Source organism: Anomalospiza imberbis, chromosome 1 (genome assembly GCF_031753505.1).
Source record: "Anomalospiza imberbis isolate Cuckoo-Finch-1a 21T00152 chromosome 1, ASM3175350v1, whole genome shotgun sequence".
NCBI classification, from domain to species: domain Eukaryota; kingdom Metazoa; phylum Chordata; class Aves; order Passeriformes; family Viduidae; genus Anomalospiza; species Anomalospiza imberbis.
Window position 1 is genome coordinate 8,776,618 of NC_089681.1, and position 25,053 is coordinate 8,801,670.

General features: G+C 38.5%; 1 protein-coding gene across 4 annotated transcripts in view; it reads left to right on the forward strand.

Moving 5' to 3' along the window:
* KCNQ3 (potassium voltage-gated channel subfamily Q member 3) overlaps positions 1 to 23,747 on the forward strand; it is a 195,729-nt gene extending 171,982 nt beyond the window's left edge. For 2 of the 4 annotated variants that reach the window (XM_068180889.1, XM_068180878.1), the window contains exons 10-16: positions 1,969 to 2,025; positions 9,265 to 9,452; positions 10,509 to 10,611; positions 12,924 to 13,055; positions 14,824 to 14,922; positions 16,602 to 16,686; positions 17,548 to 22,653. In XM_068180889.1, the coding sequence (XP_068036990.1) occupies positions 1,969 to 2,025; positions 9,265 to 9,452; positions 10,509 to 10,611; positions 12,924 to 13,055; positions 14,824 to 14,922; positions 16,602 to 16,686; positions 17,548 to 18,285 (1,402 nt within the window). In that variant the 3' untranslated portion in view covers positions 18,286 to 22,653. Of the gene's footprint in view, positions 1 to 1,968; positions 2,026 to 9,264; positions 9,453 to 10,508; positions 10,612 to 12,923; positions 13,056 to 14,823; positions 14,923 to 16,601; positions 16,687 to 17,547 lie in introns of all 4 variants that reach the window. The other 2 variants (XM_068180860.1, XM_068180869.1) reach the window with 2 other exon arrangements.
* Positions 23,748 to 25,053: the final 1,306 nt, after the last annotated feature.

Sequence of the window (25,053 nt, forward strand, 5' to 3'; positions counted from 1 at the left end):
GCAAAATCATCAGTACACCTGCATGGGAGCCTTCCTGTTAGCAGAAATGTGTTTATGGAATGAGGCATTCAGTTAAAGGAATTGGAAACCCTCCAGGTAAACAGACATATGATGGTATTTGTGGGTACATCCACTGACTTCAGCAGAAATGTGATTCAGCCATAAAATCTGGTTGTTTTGACAGTACCACATCCCATTTCTCATAAAACTCTTATTTACAAACCAGATAATTAAAAAAAAAAAATATCTTCCTTCTGCAGTGATTTAGTTTAGAAATTATTAGTTGTACTCCACTGAAGTTTATGCTTTGACTGTATTGAAATAAATGAGCAATAAGGGAATGTGGTCCTAATGGGGAGAACAGCCCATAAGTGTCCTCAGGTTCTTCCATCAGTGTCTCCAAATTCCTCCATCAGTTAAGTACTTAACGAGAAAGTAAGTAGTAATGCTGCTGTCATAATCAATCGCATTGTCTGATCCATGGTTGACAAAGGAGAGAGAATAATTGGTCCAAAATTTTCTCAGAAGCTTTTAATAAACTAAAAATGAGGCCTGGTTGTGTCAAAATTTGGCAATGGGAGGTGCTTTAAGTGGCAGAGATTCTAGTGAGTAGTGTGAAAACTCTTCAGGAGCTCCACAGTTCTAGAGATGAGCTCTGTGACAGATCCTTCTAAGACCTCTCCTGGATCAGGAGAGAAGCAGGAGCTGGCATGATGATGAAGTCACAGATAAATACAGGACCTTGTTCTTAGACCACTTGGGAAGAACACAGGGGTCACAAATGAGTGGAAAAGTCCATTTCAGAAGTTGGATCCCAAGGCAAGACTGCAGGGAAGGACTTTTCACAGAGGAAAATCAAGTAAATTTTGGCAGCAATCCAAGGCTTTATTGAAGGTCCCTTTAAAATAAAACTCTGAAGGTATGAGATATGATGAAGAGGACATTGGACTGGAGCTCAACTCTGTCCTGTAAACAGTGAAGGGAAGTGGTTGTTATGATGATGTTCTTAAGAACAGTATCTTCCCTGTTTGTAGTTCCCCAGCCCAGGAGGAACTGGGCTGTGCTCTCTGTGGCTCACTGATGAGTTTACTGACCTCATGCCAGTGGTGCCACTAGCTTTTTTTTTTTTCCTTAATCAATGTCTAAACCTCACAGCCCCATGAAATCTCAGATAGCAACTGCTTTTCTCCTCGTATTGCAAAGCTTTTTCATCTGTTCAGCTCTCCAGAAGGGAGATTTATGAGGAAGAGATACTAATGATCATTTCTGCAGGCATGCAGCGAATTCTTCAGCAAACATTTGGGAGCCTGACCTACATTTAGGATGGGCATTTGCTTGCCAGACATATTTTTATTCTGAGCAACTTTTTATGTCTATGTTTCAGGAATTAATACTGGGGCCTGATTTTTTTAGTCCTGTCATTAGCAACTGTTCCACTGACTTTGACCAGAGTTTAAACTTGCATATACAGGCATTTTAGTGAAGAATTTTGAACTTTCTTCTAGGATCTTGCTCTTGATCCTAGCTTTAGAACTAGACATCAGGAGAGCATGTTCATGCCTAGGCCTATTATTATGTGATTGCAGAAAAGTCATTTATCCCTGTTTCCTTATCTCTACAAGATAAATAATATTTCTGTGTCTTTGGAAAGTTGATTTGATTTTTTAAAGTGGTATCATGAGTACCTGTCCTTCCTATTACATGAGTATGAAAGAATTCATGAAATATGGTGCATTTTTGTATTGCCAATGCTGACAACAAAATGAAAATAAAACCCTACTTTGCAAGGTATAAAATTTTGCTGTAAGCTATTCATCCTAATACATCTGCCCAAAACACGAAGGAAAAAAGGCCACTCTGATCTGCACACTACATTAACTACAAATGAAAGGCTCCCATTCTTTTTCATAGAGCTTTTCATGGGTAATCATTAATGTCTCATCTTAATAACTTTTCTTCACTTTACAGTAATGTCATGATTAGTAGGGAGTCATTCTTTGGATCAAGCCTCACAAGAAAACTTAGGTATATATGTTCAAGTAACAGTTGAGCCTTATTCTTTTCATATTTCTTGCATGCCATTCTCTGCCTGCACTTTCTGTTTTTACTACAGTAGTTCACCTAACCACTATCAAAAGGGACAATAAGACTGAAAAGTTATTAAGCATAAAAATGAAAGTTGCATGACCTTGTAAATGGTTAATTGTTCTACTGCTCAGAAAACATGGGATATTATCCTCCCAATAATCTACTTAGAAACAGGTGTTTTTCTCTGTTTCCATCAAATGGAAATTAAACTAGCCTAGTCTGCAAAGAATTTTGAAATTCCTAACCCTGCCAACACAATCATGCAAGCTACTTTGAATTTGAGTTCAGTGGAACACCTTTGCATGTGTATTTGCAGGTTCTGGTTCAGCAAATGGAAAACAAGTGGATGCTTTTGACCATCTGAATAAAGTTAGTGACATGCTTAAATATCTTGCTGAACTGTGACTTAAGATGTGGGGCAAGAACTTTACCTTCCTGCAAAGAAACATAGACATAGCTTGTGGCATTCAGGAATATAAAAGACACATCATTAGAAATAATATTTTGACTGAATTGCAAAGTATTTTACTCTATCCCACACCTTGCTGTCATTCAACTTTATCTGGTTGTTCTCATTCCAGCTTCATTCCACAAACATGAAACCATTGACCTATGACTCAGCTTTTCTAGCTGGAGCTCTTCAGCTTTTGGAGAGCAGCAAGTAAAGCACTCCAGTTTTTTATTTGATGATTGGCCCATGCAAAATAGTCAAGAGACTTTGATTTAGCAGTTTGATTTATTTTCTAGTGCTTGATGCATGATATGTTCACTTTGAAGCAAAAAGTGGGTCAGAATCCATATGGTTTCTACCTACAATGTCTGCATCCATTGGTGAAAAATATCCATCCTGGTTTCACAATGAATTGGATTTGGATTTGGATTATTCCTCCCATAGATGTATGTGACATTGTTTATTTTCATCCATCTCCAATCCGTTTAGAAAGTGTGGATGAGAGAAGGGGCTAAGCAAACGCCTTTAGTATATGTAAAAGCTCGTTCTTTTTCTGAAGGTCATCAAAGTTGAGCTGAAGTTTTCATTTGTGCTCATGTTTATGGGCAGATAATCTGGATGGTAGGTGAGTCTGGATTTTGAGTTGTACCCACCTTTAAATACCGGTGAGGATGTATACCTCCAAGGAGTGTGGAAGTTTGTTGACTTAAAAGGGATGTTTCCTCCTCACACATTAGAAACTTGCAAATTTAGGCCTCAAGATTCAGGGTGCAAAGTGAAGTCATTAGTTTTCAGGAAGCTGTAGTCAACTATTTTGGGGTAGAACATTTTTGTGAGATCCTCTCTGAAGGAAAGAATGCTACTCAATAAAATTTGATTGGCTAAAGTTTAGAACTACCTCAGAAGTGTGGAATGTTCTTTGTTTTATTTTAAGAAATCTCATAAACTGTCTGAGATCCGTTGAACAGGTTCATTGCAGAATTCATGTCTGTCATAACATTAGTTTGGTGTTAACTTCTGTTAGGAAGTGTTCAAAGCAGAATATGGAATACTTCTGCAAGCCTCATTCAGAATGTTTGATTTTCCAAAGCTAAATTCACCCATATAAGTTCATCGATAAGGTACAAAAATGCTGGAGTAAACATGACTTCCTTCTGCTTCCAGTTACCTGAGACTAATTACACCTAGTGATTTTAAACTGTAAAAAATATGGAAAAATCTCCTCATTATCATTTGACCTTGTTAGGTGAAAGTGGTAAATCCATGGCAGAGGGCTGTTTGGTTCACTCTTAGAATTAATTCACTATTTTTCTCCTCACACACGTACCATTTGTTCATGAAACTTCAGTACTAGAAAAAGGATAGAGAGGAGAGTATCTGGCTTGCATGATAGGATGTAAATGCATTCTTTGTTTGCATGACTGTTTCTGGAAAATATTTCTAGTTCAGTGGTTCCCACTCTTTATTCTGAGCAAGGATAAAACATGTGCTGCAGAAGCCAGCCATCTCTTGTATATCAAGCCACCAAAATAATCTCTCAGGTGGTCCAAAATAGTTTCCACTGCTCTTGGGGAACAAAAATTTAAGAGCTGAATTTTTCTTTAAGTAGAAAGAAACTACACTGCTCTCACCTTCCTCCCTTTCTGGTGATCTGTATCTACCACAGAGATAAGGAATTTTCATCCTGGGTCCCATTTCCAAGACACAGGATTTGGAACCCATGAGAGAGAGGATGCAATAGCGTGCATGACAAGAAATGGTGATTTATCCAAGTGGGTCAGAGAAACTACCCTGCATTTTTCTCAGAATGCTTGGGATGGATTTGTATCTCCCCAGCTTCTGGAATTGTGCTGGAAGTTGAGAATTGTATTTTCTTGAATGTAAGGAAGCCAAATGAAGTGGGACCACTGTTCCCAGGAGAGGAAGAGCAGATAACATCAGAAGGGGAGTCTGAAAGATGAGCAGCAGTTCATGACCCTGTGGGTGGGAACCACTGTCCTAGCCCCTCATGAAGGATGGTGTGATCGGCGCATGCTTCACGCCCTGGGACTGAGCCATGCGCATGCTGCTTTAATGGAGGAGATTGTGTCATGAGAACAAACATTTCCTCAGTACTTTTTAAAAGATCAATGAAAACTAAAACCCCAGCAGACCCATATTTCATTCCTTGAAAATGAGAATAAAGTCCATTTTTTTCCTGACGACAGTCGTTATCTGGAAAGAAGCTTGGGTTTTGTTTGGGGTTCTTTTGTATACAACACATGGTTATATATTTTGATGTGAAGCTGATGAATTATTTTCTGATTATTTTACTGCTCTGGCTGCCAGATATGAACATAATTGTCTATATTTGTTGCATAAACATACTGTTATGAACCTGAATGTTACTTCAAGGGTTAACCTTAAGGATTCAATTAATGAGGGAGGCTTCAGCTCAGGTAACTTTAACTTAGACTAGAGATCTGCTTTTTGGATGACTCCTCATCTCGATCTTTCCATAGTCAATTATAAGAGCCAAGTTCCCCAAGTATAAAGTCATCCTAAACTGAACCACACTCTCCCCATTTACTGGTTAGAGTTGCTGACTTCCTACTGATTATGGAAATTGGTCTAAAGAGTAGTCTTAGACAGGAAGTTTACGTTTTTTAACAGCTTAAAACAGATCAGATGAGGTCTAGCTCATAAGCCAAAGATGTTCAAGCAACAGTCTTTGGAGAATAGCTTCTTCCTAAACTGACACTTATCAGAAGGGATAACTGCAAAACTTTGAAATGGAAATCTGGGAATGCTTTCAGTTTGTATTATCTACCTTAAGTCCCACCAAACTGAAAAAAAACCCCAAAAAACCCCACCCTACAAATGAGTGTACCAACATATGCAGTGGAAAATGTCACTGCAAATAAGCAGGGTTTTGTGCTGAATGCAGAGGAATTTTTTGTTCTGATTTTATCTATGAGGAGGATATAAAATCTTGTTCAGTCCCAGTCTTGTATATCTCTATGACAGATTTCTGCATATCTTGCTTATGTTGCTGTCCTATACTTTAAGAAAGTCACTGTATTAATATTTTGGATACTTCACATCATCTACCGACCCTTTCCTTCTGGTCTGATCCCTACAGATCCTCACCTCACTTTATGCCTCCATTTTTTTTAGTATGCAAGGCAGTTATCACAGGAGTTTTAAGGGGCAAATTTTGGGACAGCTGGATATGTATTTTGAAGAACTAAGCAAGTTTCTGGAGAGGGAGTTAGAGACCACATGTAATGACAGCTATATTATTTTAATGTAGTACTAAATGGCTTTTTATAAACAACAGCAGTCTTTTGCCTCACCTATTTTTTTGCTTCTTTGCCTTTCAGGTTCTGTTCCTTAAAGATATTTTTCTCTTGAGAGTTTCTCTGTAGTTACTAACTCAGATCTTGTGACATTTAGTACATTGCTTGAAGCCAGTGTGTAGTATGTGCCCACTTGACTCTTCCTTTCATTTGAGATTCATTTATCGATCATCAGTTGTCAGTGACCTGTAATCCCCACCCCTGGAGAAAACTGATCTCCAACAAGCCTGTTGCACAATTTTTTCAGACCCAGAAACAAACTTTGTCATTTTATTATAATGGAACAGACTTATACATCCTAAAACTGCTTTGGTTTCTCCTTTCTTCTATCTTATTCCGCAGTCTCCTTCAGTCTGCACAGATCACCACCATGATGTCCATATATCATTGCTCTTTTTTCTTTATATTAAAGAAATTCTCTCTTTCACAAGCTCACTCTCTCTAACACCTTCAGACCCATCAGTTTATATTGCCTGGCTGACTTTGTTATCACTTAACTAGTTTTTAGTGCATTTCTTTGGATTAAAATTATTTTCAGTGATGTGCCATGATTTTATACTCTTCTTGACTGTACTTCTCAAAATTAATTCCTCCTTCAAACTTTGATTTATTATTAATGAGACATGAGAATTTATTTTCCCTACTTTACCCATCCAAAAATCCCACATGCAAATCATTCAGTTGACTTTTACTTCCTCAGCTTTATATTTTGTACCCTTTTCAAACTTGCTCATTAGTTTTCTTCTCCTGTATATGTTTGCCCTATGTATGGCAGCTGAGTGCTTGAAGAATCCAAATTTCACAGAGAATTGAAATATTTGTCTTGTAAATCAGTACTGCTCTTAAACGTGGTCAAACAGAAGTGAAAGTGATGAGAAAAGAGGATGCAGGATCTCCCTAATTTAGTAGAACATAAATCACTTGCTGGGACTCTGCACTCACCATCAGTTCAGTGTTGACAGAACTTTGGTGGGCAGATCAGATCAAGATTCCACCCCAAAAGTAAGAACTATGAAAATATTTTTTAAAGCTATTTCATATTTTAAATTACATTAAAATATTTTAAAGCCATTTTGCATTTTAATAATTTTTATTTTTAAAGAGTTCTTAAGCTCAAATGTGAGATTTTCCAAAACGTATTTTGTCACAGATGTCAACATGGAACATCTCATCTTTTTCTGCAAAGAAGGAAGTAATCCCCAATTTTTACTCTATACATTTGTCTGCGCTTTGTGCATCTTTCCCCCATGTTTTGAATTCTTCAGGAAATTACATTATGGCAAAGTCTGAGTAATATAGATATCATTCATTTAGACTGTTCTAATTCTTCACTCAAATCCATGCTTTTATCTCCTGGAAATGCTGATATATCAGGACTAAATTTATGTCTCCATACCCAACTCCTCCTTACTCACACGTACATGTGCACTTCATCCATGCAATGACAGGGCAAGTGTCTGGACTTCCTAGGCTGCAGAAATTACATTCACAAGTATTTTCATATCAAAAAGAAAAATCAGAAGGGTTGGAAAAACTTCCTACACCCAAAGGTTTAGTGCTTGCAACTTTTCTGATAGGGAAGCCCATATTTTAAAGATATATTAATCAGAAACACACAGTAGAGATGAGAACCCCAGTAATTCATGTAAAAAAAACCCCAAAAATGGCACAAAAACTTGCAACAGCTGATGCTTAATGCTCAGATAACACCCATTGTGGTGGGATACTGCAACAGACAGAGCTCTGAGATAGAAATGGGTCCTTTTTTCACACTTTTTCACAGGTCTGCACACACATCTCTGTCTTTGTCCACGGTGTCCTTGCACAGTGGACCCTCCCCACACTTGTCTCTCCTGCCAGCAGGTTTAGTGGCTGCAGCTGAGCATCCTGCAATAATAATTCTGTTAACTCTTCTGGTAACCATGGCCTCTCATCCTTCAGCTCTGCTCTCATCTGTGGCTCTCAGAAACTTATGACAGCCTCTTCTCTCTCCATACTCAACTTACTTGATCTGGTGTCCTACACAGAACTGCCTCTTGTTCATGTGTGGACAATTCACCTCTCCCTAGAGCTGTCCCAGGATTGTTTTAAAAAGCTTTCTTCCCATGGCTTAGACCTGGTTTGGTTGGGTGGTTTTTTTTTTTTTTTTTTGTTGTTGTTTTTGGTTGTTTTGGGGGTTTTTTTGGTAGCTTTTTTTTTTGGTTGGTTGTTTTTTTTTTGTTTTGCTTCTTTTTTAACAAATGTGCAATTAACAAATATTTGAGCAGCAAAGTGAAAAAGCAAATCAAATATTTATACTATCCATCACCTACAAAGTGTTCAGAACATATATAAGCTGATAAACTCTAGGACTAGGATAAACTAGTCCTAGATAAACGAGGACACTAGGAAATTCCTATTCCTGTTGCCATTTTAGTAATATTAGTGATTACCTTTAAGATCATTACAGTCGTCAGGCTGTCATGAGGGTTAGTGGTGCTGCTAAAATGACAGGTAGATGAAATTTTATCTCTGTGCTGTCACTGAAGGACAAATGTATTCCAGACAGTAAATCTCTAAGAGGACAGACAGTGCAAGGAATCATCAGAGGAATAAAATTTGTCACTTCACTACAACTCCTGTAGGTCATGGTGGAGAGAAAACTGGGTATCCTGACCTACTATGTCCCTAATCAGTGCTTGGCAAATCCTTGCCAGAGTTTTTCTGGTGATTTATTTGGTTCTCAGCACATCTGACTTTATTTTATTCCTGGCTGAGGGAGTTGAGGTTGTTATGTTTGGATAAGAGATGGCTCTGAGGAGACTTTAGAGCACCTTCTAGTACCTAAAGGGAGACTGCAAGAAAACGAGATAAGTACTTTTAACAAAGGTGTGTAGTGACAGGATGAGAAGGAATGGCCTCAAGCTGAAAGAGTGCAGGTTTAGATTAGACATTAGGAAGAAATTCCCCACTGGAACAGGTTGCCCAGAGATGTTGTGGATGCTCCATCCTTGGAAGTGTTTTAAGGCCAAGGTGAATGGGGCTCTGAGCAACTCAGTCTAGTGAATGACATTCCTGCCCAAGGAAGTAGTGTTGTTTCATGTCTTAATAACAAAGCTACTGCTTCAGATGTGCTACGTGAGCTGAAGCACTGTGACACCTTGCATGGAGAGGATAGCATGACCCTCTGGTAACATTTTCAACATTGATACCAAAAAGTGCTCCTAAAAAGCAGTTAATTATATGTGGACTTAACTGTTGCTTACAAAGACATTGATTAATTATGGTAGCCCCAGCAGTGTCCTTGTATACAAAACAATTATTTAGCCCATTATATACTTAAAGCATCATGAAAACAAGTTAATAGTGTACAAAGGAGGAAAATGATTACTTTTGCTTATTTTGTAGCCAAAAGCTGGGTCTCTTGGATCGGGTTCGTGGTACCAATACTAAAGGAAAGCTATTTACCCCTCTGAATGTAGATGCCATTGAAGAAAGTCCTTCAAAAGAGCCTAAGAATGTTGTCTTGAATAATAAGGAGCGTTTTCGCACTGCATTCCGAATGAAAGCATACGCTTTTTGGCAAAGCTCAGAAGGTAGCCCATCTGTGTTGATTTCTTTCTATGCATCCCCTGTTCTCATTTTACTTTGTTCTTCTGCATATTCTGTTGAAGGTTTGTGACTTTCTGGGACAAGCATGTCTAGTACCTGGTTTTATGCAGTATATTTGGGGAAGCTGAAGAAAAAGAGTCCTGGAGTCCTGGCAACACGGTGCTTGGAATCAAACAATAGCCCTTCTCAAAACCAGCAACTGATATGGGATAAAGCCAGTGCTGGATTCAGCCTATTTGGCCTGGAAAACATGGGCACACTTGGCAGTCAATCTGTATTCCCCAAAAATCACACACCATTTTGGCTTGGTTTATGAGTAAGGATGCTAAGATTGCTCCTTCCTGGACTGCTTCCAGCTCTGCACAGCCTGTGTCCAGGCATCTCAAACATGCCCTCACTGCCATCTCAATAAACCTCATTTATAGAGTCAATGTTTTCTTCCCTCCCCCTCTCTCCTCAAGCCTGCTTCCCCTCAGAGGTTTCCATTGGGTCTCCATGCAACGTTATAGGGCATTTTTCCTCTCAGCTTCCCTGAACACACATTTTCCTCTTCTTGCCCATAACATCAAAATGGTCTTTAAATAACAGGTTCCCCTTTCTTGTGCCAGCTGGCACCAGTGCATGCTGGACATGCTACCATGGATGTAGCCTGAGTGTCCACACCAGGAACTTGATTTTCTCCTTCATGAAGGTACATGAGCTCCAGACAGTGCCAGTGAAAGGAGAACTTGGCCTGTGGCTTCTACAGCCTATTTTAGCCTTTATGTAAAATAATTTGGGCAAAGATCCATTGGAAACGAAGACAAGTTCCCAGTGTTTCAGAAACGGTGGAATCTGAGAGGAGATCCTTCAGTAATGTGTCTTACAGATGTCCCAAAATAATTAAATCCCTTTCAAGACCCAGCCAGTGAAAGAAGCTGTAAGAGATATTTCTTTATTAAATTGCACTTACTTTATGCAGTGCTTTATTCAGCCAGACACCCCTCTAAATATTTTGTGGTGAGATGTTCACGCATCTGGTTTTTTGATGTGCTTTGCAGATGCAGGAACAGGGGAGCCCATGGCAGAAGACAGAGGCGACAGTAGTGATTTCCCTATGGAAGATATGATCCCCACATTCAAGACAGCCATCCGAGCTGTCAGGTAAATGTCTTTTTGAAGGATGATGCTTCAGGAAATAACATTACCATGTTGCTACATGTTTCAGAAGCACTGTTTCTGTTATTACTTTTTTTAGATGCAATAATGAGATAATTCTAGTGTTTTCAAAAACATGAGACAGACCCTATTCAGTCTGTTGAAAGTATGCAGAAAGGAGAAAGTTTTTTAGTAACATTGACCATGTCATTTTGTGAGATACTCCACAGTGCTTTTATTCTAAAATAATATTTTGTACTGTTCCTTGTTAAAATGTTATATAAATATATCTTTCTCAATTTAGTGACTAATATTTACATGAAACTGGAACTTTTGCTTAACAAAAAACTCTGAGCTGACTCAACTCTTTATTCACAATAATATGAGTGTGCAACCTACATTTCAGCTGTCATTTTTTAATAGATGCTGAGGTCTCCATTTCAGCAGTTTTTGGCTTGTGACATGTGTCACCTCTATTCTTACATCACAGGAGATATTCCCTAGGGTTAGAAAACTCCTAGTAAGCCTTGGTCATATGTTTAGCACATCAAGCAAATAGACCTCATTCACTGATGCTCTGTTACTCCTTGATGCAGTACTTTTTAGTCTCCTCCCTTGAAAAGTGCCCCCATGGGAAAATACTCTGCTTTCATTGCAATTGCTGTTTATTCCAGAAGTTGTTAATTTTTGGGCCAGGGACTTGCCACCTTCCTGGTGAAATACTGCAAGTCTGGAGTGTCTCACATTTATCTTGGAAAAACTTCAGGGAAGACGGTAATAAAAATATAACCATATATTTATATGTATATAACCATGATATGTACTCCTGGTTCTTTTCAAATTGGGTGCAGGAGAATCAGTTTCTAAAAAATTCCAAGTTTTCCTAAGGCTGCTGAAAGCCAAGTGACACACAGGCTTTGCTCATATTACCCATGGCTTCTTGCCTCTCATCAGAAGCTTCTTCATCCCTGTCCTCCACAGCTTTCCCTTTCTTTCCCTGATACCTGCTTGTTTTCAGACATGTTATTGTTACTTTAAAAAAACTTCTTTTTCATATCCTGTCCAAATCTAATTGATTCATGTAATTTCCATTTGAACTCAATCAGGAGCCAAGATTTTTTTTTTCTTCCTTGTGTATTGTACCCAGATCCTGAACATTAATTGAGAGTAAGTCTTTCAGAAAGAAACCACTTAATGGATTTCAGCGTCATGATCAAGGAGATTATTAAATTAGAATTGCTAACACTGTGATCCCTATTTTCCTTTAAGTCTTTGAATGGTTAGTTTTGCTGTTACCATATATAATTTGGCTAAAATAGGTGCAGGTATTATTTTGAAACCTTGAAATATTTATAAGCAACAGAGTTAAAGAATCAACAGCCCTTAAAAAGTTGTAATAGAATTATCTTTGCTAAATGAAAGTTTATACAGACTTAAAAAACATTAAAAAACCCACCAATCTTAAATAAAAAACAAGTTAGAATCTTAACAGATGACAGCAATTTCCCAGACCAGATCAATAAGTACCTGGAGACTCTACCGAGAAAGCAAACATTCAGAATCCAAGATGAAGATTTCATTGTTTAAATATATTTATTCTATTTGCTTAATCTACCTAGACAAATACATTTAAAGTAATGTACGAACAGAAAAGGATGAAAAAAATAGTGCCAAACATTTTTCAAGTGCTCTGGCCAGCAGTGTTCCTTATTATAAGAATTCTGTTACTAATTACTAGGTCATTTTATAACAATAGCAATAGATAGAGCAATCATACTATTAACATTACAACAACAAAAATGTGATGCTGCTGTTGTCTTCAAGGACACCTCAGGCAGCTCTTAAAAGTTTTCACCTCTTCACAACATGAACTGCTGCTAACTATTAACTTCCACATTTATATCTAATTAGCATTTCCTATCCAAAACCTTCCCAGGTGCAAAATTAAAGCCAAGATGAAAATGATTCAGCATTGCATATACTATAAATTTGCTTTATAATAGGTTGAAGCATAAAAGAAGGAGCTTCAACTTCACAGCTTCAAAATCTCCTGTGACTTGTGTTGTTCAAATTCAAGCTCCAACTGTGATTCTGAAACTTTTAATCATTTTTTTAGACTATTAATTATGCAAAGCCAACTATTATAAATTTTCAAATATGGTATGATGTTATAGATTATTTGTTTATATTTTGTTGTGTTGTTTAGAAATAACACAATTTACAAACACACAGAGAATTCATCTATATTTTGAAAAAAATGGAAATGTTCATCATGGAATTTATATAAGAAATTAATATTTTTTCTGTTTATTATGCAGAATACTACAGTTTCGTCTCTATAAAAAAAAATTCAAGGAGACTTTGAGGCCTTATGATGTAAAGGATGTGATAGAGCAATACTCAGCAGGGCATCTTGATATGCTTTCCAGAATCAAATACCTTCAGGCAAGGTAAGAATCTTCTGGTAAATGGGGGAAATGTATGGCTTTGCTGGCAAAATGAAAACATTGGCCTATTTGTGTACAAGGCCACCCAGAAGCTATGCCTTTGCACCATGTAGCTGGCACATGAGAAAACCTTTCCCCAAACACAAAAGGCAAGTGAGAGCTAGCAGGGATAACTGCAGGGAGAGACCATGGCTCAGATTTAGAGCAAGGATATGAGAGTTTAAAAATCCTGGGAATTTTCTTGACTGTTGCCTTATTTGATCAGGATCAAATTTCTCTCCTTCTCCCCATTTTACAGATGATAAATAAAAGCAATAGTTGTTCTCCATGAACTTTTCCTTGGGCTGGATTCTCTGATGACCTGTGCCTAGTGAAACATCCCATAAAAATGCAAAAATACACCAGCACAGAAGGTTTCACTCAGGTGTAATTGACCTATCTAAAAAGAAGTTGAAATTTCAGGCTTCTGTGACTGTTTAGGTGCCATCTGCATCCACAGCTGTTTCCTCCCAGAAGGGGTTCATTGCAATGTGATTTTGAGGCACGTCTACAAAAATTTGTGCTTTTCATCCCCTGATCCATGAGCCCAGGTCAGAGCTTGGGACTGTAAATTTGTGTGGGCCTGAGTACACGTGTCCAGATGTGTGTGCAGATGTGTGCAGCTGTCTGTGCTGTGTCTGCACAGCATGTTCCCTGAGGCCCTCAGTGACTCTGAACAGCAAAATGCCACACAATCACCTTCATTTCTCTCAAGAATGGGCTGAGGGAGTGCAACTCTTGCTGCACATTTGGGCCTTGTCTGGACTTACCTTGGCTTTGAAAGGCTGCTCTGATCTTTCTGCTGAACTCTGTAATTATTTCAAAGTGATTTTCCATGCACTGGGCTATCTCTTTTTCAAGTACTTAGCATGTCTGTCAGCAATGCCTGGGGATTCAAGCCAATATCTAGCTAGCTTTGTGAGGCTTGCCTGGAGCTGTTTTAAGTTCCATTTTCAAAACTCCATGGGGCACTGTGAAACCGTGCAAGGTATCTGCATGGATTGTCCAATAATACAGATAACTAGTCTGTGGACTAGTGCTGATTGATAAGTGGCCATTTTGGGGGCTGAACTGAATAAACAGAGACTTACTTCCACCTGAGCAGTTGGATATGACAAATGAAAGAATATTTGATATAGTAAAAGAGTATAATTACATGTGTTGGAGTCTTCTAAACAATCTTTCTGCTTTTTTGCCAAATAAAAAAATTGAGTATACTTCCTTATGCAACTTCATTTAAAGTTATGTTTTTCAAGCCAAAAGAATAATTAGTAAAGACTGAAATATTGCTGACAATTAGAAACAACAACTGACAGAATGTTATTGGTTTGTTAAAAATGTCAGAAATTCTACCTTTTGCCAAGTTCTGATTTTCATTACCCTGCACAAAATCTGATGGGTCTCCTGACATTTTTAAGAGCAGCTGCTATTGGATACTTTTTGACAATCATGATGTTTGGTTCCTTTGAAGGAAAAGAAGTTGTGTTTCAAATGTTGAAGTTTGGAAACAGTGAGCTAGAGCATTACTTAATAACTGCTAAATTACCAGGTAATTGCAATTCAGTGCATTGATTGTGACCCAAAAGAGAGCAGATACATCATGAACCTCAATATTTTACCAAATCAGCACGTGTTTCCTTTTTGAATCTTTGTTTCAGAGATGCACAGCATATTCTGTCATGTGTTAGCATTTGGAGATGGACTTACACAGTTGCACTTTTCTTTTTTGCAGAGTAGATATGATTTTTACTCCTGGACCTCCATCTACTCCTAAGCATAAGAAATCCCAAAAGGGAGGAGCTTTTTCTTACCCTTCACAACAGTCTCCCAGGTGAATTATTTTATACCTAGTATTAGCACAGCCCAACACAGAAATAAAAAGTTAATTCATTCCAAAAAATCATGATCTTTGTTCATCCACTGTTATAGTAATGATAGTGAGAGGACATGCTGCTATGAGATACATGTGGATAAATATTGAGCCAGAAAGTCACTAAGAGCAACGTATGATGGAAATCTAAACAATGGCTTCTTAATTGTCCAGCTCAGCTTCTCCACAGTTTGAAAATATGATTTTAAATTAAATGCATGCATTTGATTGCTGATGTGCTAATTTTCTAACATTTAACTTGTAAACCCACTTAAAACCTCAGTAAAAATTACTAACAGTTTGAAAGTAAATTAGTTATCTTCCTGAAGTGCCCACCAAACAGCAAGCAGAGATTTTTAATGCTGCAGCTTTTAAATCAGTGATTGGTGAGAGATACTCCAAACAAATTGTAATAACAGATTTCTGGGTGTGAAAGTTGCACCATATTATTGTATTGCTGCATTCCACATAGAAAAAATTCAATAATAAATGACATTTCTTCTGTTGTTTATAACTATCAATCTGTCAATAAATATCCATCAAGAACCACACAAGACCATCAACAATCTGTCCCCAAAGCTGTCATGGTTGCTCAGAACAAACGCAATATTTCAGAAAATAAATTATCCCACACAGGGAAAAATCTGAAACCACGTAAATGCAAAGAAAGGGATCTAAGTATATAAAAGAAGCAGTGATCATTTGATTGCAAAAACCTCATGAGCCCTTATCACCAGTAACCCAATGTGGAAAATCTGACATGTTTTAGGTAGAGATTTTACTCTAGTACAGTTTATTCACAGCTATATTTTGGATTTTTTTTCAGGAAAGGGAAGAACTGGCCATGTTAAAAGCCTTAGAGTATATTAGTTCCAAATCATGTTAAAGAGCAAGTGCTCAGAAATTGTTTTTCTAGACTTTGGCATAGGTTATGGGAAGATATTGATTCCCTTGACATCAGTTTGAAAACCATTTGATAAAGATTTAACTTGATCATGAGAATCCAAGATCCCATGAAGTTATAAATCAAACTCTTTAGTTGGAGATCATCTTCTTATCTAATGAATTTGTTCCATCTGATGGATAGGCAGAAGGAAATTGCAAAGATGAAAACCTATTCTGGAATCAGTTTTAAATCTCCAGACCAGACTGTCTCTTTTCAGCATTTCCAATCTCTGACACTTATTTTTGATAGAATGTAATTGAGAAAAAACCCACACTCATCCTTGAAACTCAGATTCAGTCTCCAAAGACACTAATTATAAAGAATTAGATTTAAAAACACATGGCCATCTGTAGACCTACTAACTGCACTATCTCAATAATTTTCACAAACCTGAAATTATTCCAACAACCTGTATGGAGATTAATTTAAATTTAATTTTGAACTTCTGGGGCTTTTTAATCTTTATCTTAAACTTGGAAAACAAAAAATAAATTAAAAATCAAGATTATATTTTTTAGGAATGCATTAGCATCACATAGAATAGACTTTCACTCCTGTTTGTATAAACAGGTAAAAGGGCTCCAAGGATCTATAAGAATAAATCGGCCAGATGGTAATTCTGTTTTCTGATATAAATTGCTTATTGTGATGCAAAGAAATATTGAACACTAATAGAGTTATTAATTCTTTGCAGAAATGAACCATATGTAGCCAAAGCATCTACAGCCGACACTGAAGACCAAAGTATGATGGGAAAATTTGTTAAAGTTGAGAGGCAGGTAAGTAATTTCATGACAATGACAGAGGCTGAGGTGCTTGTTCAGAAATGATAGAGCTGATATAAATTTTGCATGACTCTGTCTGACCCAGGCAGAATTGTGCTGGTGGTGGTGAAGACTCACAGAGATCTTGTTCTAATGATCACAAAACTATGTTGCTAGTTTTTCATGAAAGAATTTGTTTACCTGGGAAGTGTGCCTTTTGAAACTTGTTGAATCGATGTCACTGTGTATGGCAGAAGATCCTAACCATGATGTTGAAGTGGGACTTTTTCATTCCTGTAGCTTCAGTACTCATCACATTTGGTGTTTGGTGTGAGCAAGCCCTTTTCCTGCAGGGTCTGTGCTCAAAATGATTGTCCACTCTTGGGCCCTATCCAAAAGAGAAAGGAAACTAGTCCTTTTGTGGGACTATTAGGTAGTGTTAGGTTGTAGGTTGGACTCTATGATCTCAAAGGTCTTTTCCAACCTAGAAGATTCTATGATTATCTGTTAGAGAACAGGTCTGTATGCAAAGGTAATTCCATACATTGTATTTTGGTAATAGCCATTTACCACTGGTATCAGGACTTTGTCATAACGGTATATAGTCCTGTTAAATACTGTACTGTTAAATATCCAGCAAGACTAATATTTTTTTGGCACAGTTCATAGGGATGGGTCTTCTTATCCTGAGGCAGTTAGAGGATCATCTGTCACCCATTTCAGCCCAGCTTTGAGGGAAGGTCACGGTTATTGTAAGAACCTCCATGACCAATAAACATGGCAGCACACTATTGCTAGGGGCAGTGCACACATGGAATCATGGACTCTTCTTGAACAACTGACTTGAGGCAATATCATTACATTGATATTTTTCAGGTAAATGACATGGGGAAGAAACTGGATTTTCTTGTTGATATGCATATGCATCATATGGAACAGCTGCAGATACAAGTTGCTGAGATAAGTCCATTGAAAGAAACCGCTTCTCCTGCAAGGGAGAGGAGAGAAGAAAACAAATATTCTGAATTAAAAACAATAATATATAAATACACTGAGCAGTGTTCTCGTGAAACTCCTTACAACTTCCAGCAGGTTCCAGTCAACAAAGTCAGCCCCTATGGTTTCTCAGCACGGGGTCATATGGCTCACTCACAGCCTTTGTCAATAGGTGGGCAAAACTCTGGCAAACTGCAAGCCACACCTTCCTCAACTTCGTATGCAGAAAGGCCAACAGTTTTGCCTATATTTACATTAATGGACTCCCAAGTTAGCTACCACTCCCACGGGGACCTTCAAAGCCCTTACTCAGACAAGGTGTCTCCGAGGCAGAGAAGGAGCCTGACGAGAGACAGCGATACTCCATTGTCCCTTCTCTCCGTCAACCACGAGGAACTCGAGCGCTCCCCGAGTGGCTTCAGCATCTCCCAAGAGAGAGACGACTTCCCCTTCGGCCCCAACGGTGGGTCGGCGTGGATGAGAGAGAAACGCTACCTAGCAGAGGGGGAGACAGACACAGACACAGACCCCTTCACACCAAGTGGCTCCATGCCTTTGTCCTCTACAGGAGATGGGATTTCAGATTCAATATGGACCCCGTCAAACAAGCCAGTTTAAAAGTGCGTGTGGGGACAGTCACTGGTTGACTTCTCCTTGTAATGTAAGCATACTTTGTATATCTCACTTACTCTACACCCAAAGCTTACTAGTTCAAAACACCAATGGCTGCATAAGATGCATGTGATATTAGTGGTAGTCATTCTGCACCATTTCATACAATTTACTAATGCAGTTTTTTTCATGCTACCAAAACTAAGGAGCTTAGTTTTGAGCATGGTTTGCATGACTTTGCCCTATATAAATGGTACAGCTGATTTCTTCCATGATACATATCTATCTGGTACTCTTCAATACAATAATGGTGAATTGATAACAGACAAGATACAGTGGTCCTTGCTACATTTTGTAAACAGAGCAGCAAAATAAAAACATTTTCAGGAATAATATCCCTTTGTGGAAACATAACGTCTGAATCATTATAAGCAAATCAATCTCTAATCAAGCAAGCCAAGAATTTCTAATATCAACAGCAGGGGAAAAGCTGAGTTAAAGTATGACGTTATAGAAATGTTTTTGTGAACTAAATGTTTCTCATGTGATCTCTTATATAATTACCCCTGAAATACAATGTTGAAATGAAATTAAGGGTAGGATTTTAAATAATTCAAGCCACCTCCTGGGATTGATCATATGTATTTATTTATTGTAAAATGTAAATAGAAATACCCCAAAATACTTTGAAAACCTTCACTAATGTTTATAAAATTGCTCAAAGTAGGATTATAATGCTTTTTTTTAGAAAATCTTTTGCTAAGTCTATTTGCTACTTATGGGGCCAAATTTTCTTTGTTACAAAAATAAGGTTGTTCAGTGTAGAGAACTCCAGGTTTATAGACTCCACTCTTCTATTGACTTAGGTGCTGCTAAGTAAGAAGCATAATGTAACTCGGCCTCAGTTTCCCAATCTGTTAATTGGGAGTTACACTTCCACACATGCTCACAGGTTGAAAGGCTCAATTCTCTAATATTTGCCAAGTGCTTTGAGCTCCTCAGATGTGCAGAAAATTGCTATTCTCTTCCCTGCAAGTTCTACAGTGTGAGATGCTGCCAGGATCTGTTTCTCTCTGTTTACCTTTTCTCTTGGAAATGGAGTGCTCCAAATCTATGAATGTGTGCTATATTTTGGATTAATGGATGAAAAAATAATCACTATTTTTGTCATGTGTCCCTGAGCAACAGAGAGATCAGTATGCTCCCTAGGCCTCAGCCAAATGTTTTTTAATGGAAGTTGGAAATTACTGGGAAGGAGGAGACCAGGAAAATCACTGGAAGGAAATGAATCAAAGATCTCACCACTACAGTGGGAATGCAGTACCTATAAAGCTAGTGAAACTAGCATATCCAAATACCCTATACAGGTCTTACCTGGTGTCAGTCAATGTGTCCATGAAATATCCATGTGATGTCCAGCTTGATGGCTGTACACTCTTTACAGCTGGTGGGAAATGAAGGAATACAGTCAGTGAGCACAGGGTACAGCAACAAAGGCACACATCAAATTCATGATGATTAATCTCACCTTTAACTCAGTTATCTACAATGACCAAATGTCTACCAACTTCAAAGAGAGCAGAAGGTGACTTGCTTAGATGTCAGATGATCAGAGACCACGCAATCAGTGCTAAGGCTCTTACCTCTCCCCCACTGATCCAAGGTGCAGCTTCTTGGCCATGGCTCATCCCCACCTCATGTCCCGAACAACCCCTGTCACTCCACACAATGACTTCCCCACTGTGGCCAGGGCACTGACCGACAAAGATGCAAGGATTTGGCCCAAATAAGGTCTTACAAAAGGGACTTTCTGTAGAGACTGCTTGTATTACACTGCAGCTGCACGACTGAGCATCTTTGGCACATCCAGTCTGAGCCAAGAACACGTTACTGGGCTTCCCAGTGCTTACTGGGAATTGCACAGTCCTGGATTGAAAGTGCTCCAGTGGACAATATTTTGTTGGGTTTTTCTGACCATAGTAAACTTTTGGTTTAATTCCTCAGCATTGTTGACATCTCATAGCAGTCATTCCATCCAGGGAGCTTCTGTTCTTTCCCAGATGTGGGCATTGCCTTCATCTTCATTGTTTGTTCTCTATTGGAAGAGACATCTAAAGGATTAGGATCTTCTTACTTCATCTGCTTCTTCAGCTAAATCATGTTTCATCCTTCTGGGATGGATCTTCAGGAAGAGCAAATTGCTGTTGTTACTGGTTTAAATACTGCAGACCAGTTACAGCCTTTGAAGACTGGGCTGAGTCCATGGAGCTATTCTGGAGCCAGTAACTATGAGGCACAATTTTAGTAATTACTAAATTGACAAAATAGCATTGACCTGAAAGATAATCTGTGTTTGGCACAGTTTTGTGGTGAAAACTGCAAAGAATAAAACTAAATGACCAAAGTGTAATTCGTTATAATTTGGCATATTGAGAATTCTTTGGCCCTTACAATTTTTGGAAATACCTGCGTTTTACCCGTTGCAGGCTTTCTGAAACAGTAAGAGATGTCTGTGGCAACTTGTGAGATTTAACCCTCACATGACAAGAGAATGGAAAAGAATGAAAAACTTATTTTAACACTGCTACACTCCTGAAGTGTATGTAAGTATGTGCTAGAAAAGCCTGCTTCAGTTTTCTTGTATGTCAAGGACCTGTTGTTCTTACTGGTTTCATCTGAGTGTGGTCCTTCTTTAAATGCTTTCTAGAGCTAAGCAATCAAAAATCAAGGCAGTCAAAAAGCAGGTGCAGTCTGATCAATTTGTTTGTGACTGTTTGACAGTGGCTATGCCATGCAGCTCCCTGTCCAATTCCTACTGAAATTCTTCAGTTCAGGTTTCTGTTCTTTTCCATGACAGGTCATATAAAAGGAATCTTTTCTCAGTATTAAACTCAGTTGAAAATCCATAAATAGCCTCCTTATAAATTTATGTCCTTTTCAAGAGAAAATCCAAGAGAGGGCAGAGACTTGGATGAATATTCACCTGCACACAGAGTACAGCCCCAGAAAAGCAGGATTTGGGCTGCCTTGCACTCTGCACACTTAGCAGATGAACTGTCTTGAAGTTAGTATTTTCTCTGGCCTGCAATCACCAATTTGCAATATGCATCTTTAAGGTGTCAGGTCAGGTATTTGTAGCCACATCATGAAATATTTAATGATGTCAGATAAGATCTGCCTCTTCTTAAAAAGCACTGATGATAAACTCAGCAAGATCCTCTGCAGTAGACATCTGTGAGTCCTGTGGAGGAGATCCAAGAAATGAGATAGGCAGATCTGATTAGCTTATTTTAATATTTATTTTTCTTTCTTAGCACTGAATTCTGTCACTGCTCTGTTCATAAGGGTGCTTTTCTTAGCAGCTCTCTACCATTTACATCGTCGGGGTTAAAAATAGGGCATCCATCAGTTCTGCTGTCTGTGATGACAACAGATCCATGTCAAGATGTCACCAGCAAGGTGAGATCTGGAGGCCATCCCTGATCTGGGATGTGCACAAGAGTTCATCAGACTCCAATCAGGGTGAGTCCAGGAAATGCATCCACCTTGGAACTGTGGTTCATGTGCCAGCCATAGATACTGGACAAAGCAAAATAAACTATCTGTGATCCCAGTGACATTAAGAATGTCAAGACCTGTTTCCACACACAAGGAATCTCTATTCACAATTTAATTTGGGAAAGACATCTGGGTCAATAATAGCCTTTGTAATAGGAATTAATTAGATTTATACCTTCTTCTGCATGATGTTTCAGTTTAAGAGTTATCAATTCTCTTTGGGTCAGATCTTTCTAGCATCTCGACTGACAGTGGCACTTCGTTTGCATATACTTAACATTAAAATGTATTAATGACTTTGATGACTCTCATCTCATTTCAGGCCTTGAGATATTTTTTGTAGTTTGAAACTGTGGAGCTTTTCTCTGCTCTCCTTGAAGTAAGTTAGAAACCTTCTCACAGTGATGCACTGGGAGCAGGGTTCTAATCTGGCATTATTTATAAATTTCCTCGTGAAGGACAGCACTGATCTGGAGACATTTTTCTTGGCTACATTTTGAGAGTGATTTTCAGTCCCAAAAATATCACAGATGTCTGGAAGTTTTCAGAAAGGTGAATCTGTGTTTACATTGTGTGCCTCTCTTTGCAGCATTATTATCAATTAAGCTTCCTCATTTTAGATGCAAAATGGGGCTATTTGAATAAGGCAAAAGTGAATGCTTAGTTGAAGTATGAAGGTATGATAAATGTGGTTTATGGTCCACTTAAAGAGTTGGCACTTAAAAAAAAAAAAAATCTAGTCAGGTAATGGCTGTTGTCCTTGCCTTGGCTTTTCCCTGCCCTGAATTTTTCACTCTGGCTCCTATCTAAATAAAAGTGAATTCAATCCATGGAGAGATTGATTTAAAAGTCCCTAAATGGACTTTTGGCTATATTTGCTCTGTTTTTTATCTGAAATGTTGCTGCATTGTTATGGTCCAGAGTGGAAATAGTTTAAATTTTTTCTGCTACAAATGGTGGCCCATGAGTGCTGCAGACTAAAGCCCACCTGAACCTGGGGGTAGCCGGGCCTTGTGGCCTTCAGGAGAGCACCGAGGTCCAACCAGTTTGCAAGATCACAGCCTAAAGCAATCAGAAAATGCAGAGTGAGGAGCACCCCCACCCCTGCTGGGAGCCCAGCTGCTGCAGAGGTGTCACATCCGCTTAGGTAAGAACTAAATCCGTCCTGGTTACTGCAGAGCATGCGAGGAAAGAGCTGGATCTGGATTCTTTGCACCCCACAGCCCCCACCACTGAGCTCTGGGTGTCTAAGAGCTGCAAACCTACATTTCCTACAGCACCCCATGAATTGGGTGGGATGTTACTTTTTCAGGAACACAGCTGGACGTGAGTGCTCACTTTGAGGATTATTTTAAGAGGTGCAGAGGAAAAAAGGGCATTTTCAAGCATTTTTAGCTGGGCACTCTGGGAATGAAGATCGTGGCCATCATTTTACCTTCTGGTTTTTTAGGCTGTAAGATTTGTTCCTTCCCAATTCAGATTTGAGTAGTTTCCCTCCGAAGTCAACTGAAGCAAAATAGTGAAAATGGGATCTTTTTTGCATCATGAAGAACATGCTGAGACTGAAGGTTACATAGCCAACTGCATTTTGTTTTCTAGTTATGGCATCTTATTATTACTAGTATTTGTGCCTTGCTCACTGAAATCTTCTCCATGCTACAAAGATGCTTTTCAGATTCTGGCTGACAAGGGAACACAACTTTTATACAAGTGGCCTTTAGTGCTCTTTATAATATTATTTATTGTAATTTTTAAACTGTATGTGTAATTTCTATTCTGGCACTGTCCAATATTTGAACAAATTTAATATGTTTATTTCAATATATTATGCAAACAATACTTCTTAACTGATTTTTTATGTTCTGTCTTTAAAAACTGCACCACTTATTAATAAATAGAAATTTCAATTATGATGTGGATGAATTTATTTTCATTTAAATCTTTATATCTTCACACATATTCAAAGAATATATTGTCAAATGTATCCCCAGTAGAGACATTGGCAAAGGCCCTTTTGACTTCATCTAGGCAGGACTAAACTCAGCTACAAGCAGGTTTTATGTGGCTTCCAAAGCCAGTCCTGTCAATGCACAGCAGATCCCATTATTTGTGACATCTTTTGATTTAGTGGCCATGTAATTTATATGGCTTTGAGCATACATGAGGGGGAAAATGAAAAGTGGGGGAAATGCATTCATATCGGAAACATAATGTGCTAAAATATTGTGAACTTGCAAACGAAATATAGAGAGAACTCAGTAATGGTACAAGCACAATCAGAATATCCCCTGCAGAGAATTTGCTTGCATTCTGCCCCTGGTTCTGTTGCTGCATTTCTGTGTGGTCCTGCGTCTGAATGGGACAGGAAGAGAAACACATGAAACATCAACTCTTCCCAAAAATTTAGCTGGACACAGAGAGGTATTTTAAGGCATTCTCTGTGGCTTCAGTTTCATGGCTGTCACCAAGGAATGAGCTCTGCTGAGCACTTAAAATACAACCTAAAATAAGTTTTTTTAATTTTTTTGTGGTAAGTAAAAAGAATATTCAACATTTATGCCATATCTTATCCCACTTGTAAACCACTGTAAAGGGGGAATAATTAGAAGATCCTTTAGTAAAGTAATATTAAGTTGTAGTGCTTTTGAGTCTATTTGTTTGTTTTAAATGTTTAAATTTAAATAAAAGTAATAATTTAATAAGAAATAGGGTGAATGTCAGGCTCTTACAGCTAAGTTCTATTCTTTCCAAAGATTGACAGTTTGTATTTTTCCAAACTAATGCACCAGCATGTGGAATTCTGAACCTTTTGGGGTTCAGGGGTTTTTCGAGTGTCTCCACTTTTATAGACAACTCTACCCCGCATTATCATCACTGCCTTAGCACTGAATGTCCCAGCTTGAGCTGAAGGCCTTGAGCTGAGCCCTGCAGCCGCCAGGCCCAGCAATGGCATTTACCTGAGCATTTCACAGACACAACAGGTGAACCACTCAGCTCTGGTTCACCTGCACTGAAAGGTGTTGCATTAACATTTCCCCTTGGCTGTTACCCAAATGCCAGAACCTGACAAATCACTGGATTTCAGTAGGGCGTTAGGTGTGATCTCTTAAGAAATGGACTCTAAAATGGGAAGAAGGTGTGATACCTATTCTCAGGCAAGGCCCCGCTTAAATCCAGGGGTGCAGCCTGTGCTTGCCTCTTTACGGGACTTTGGGG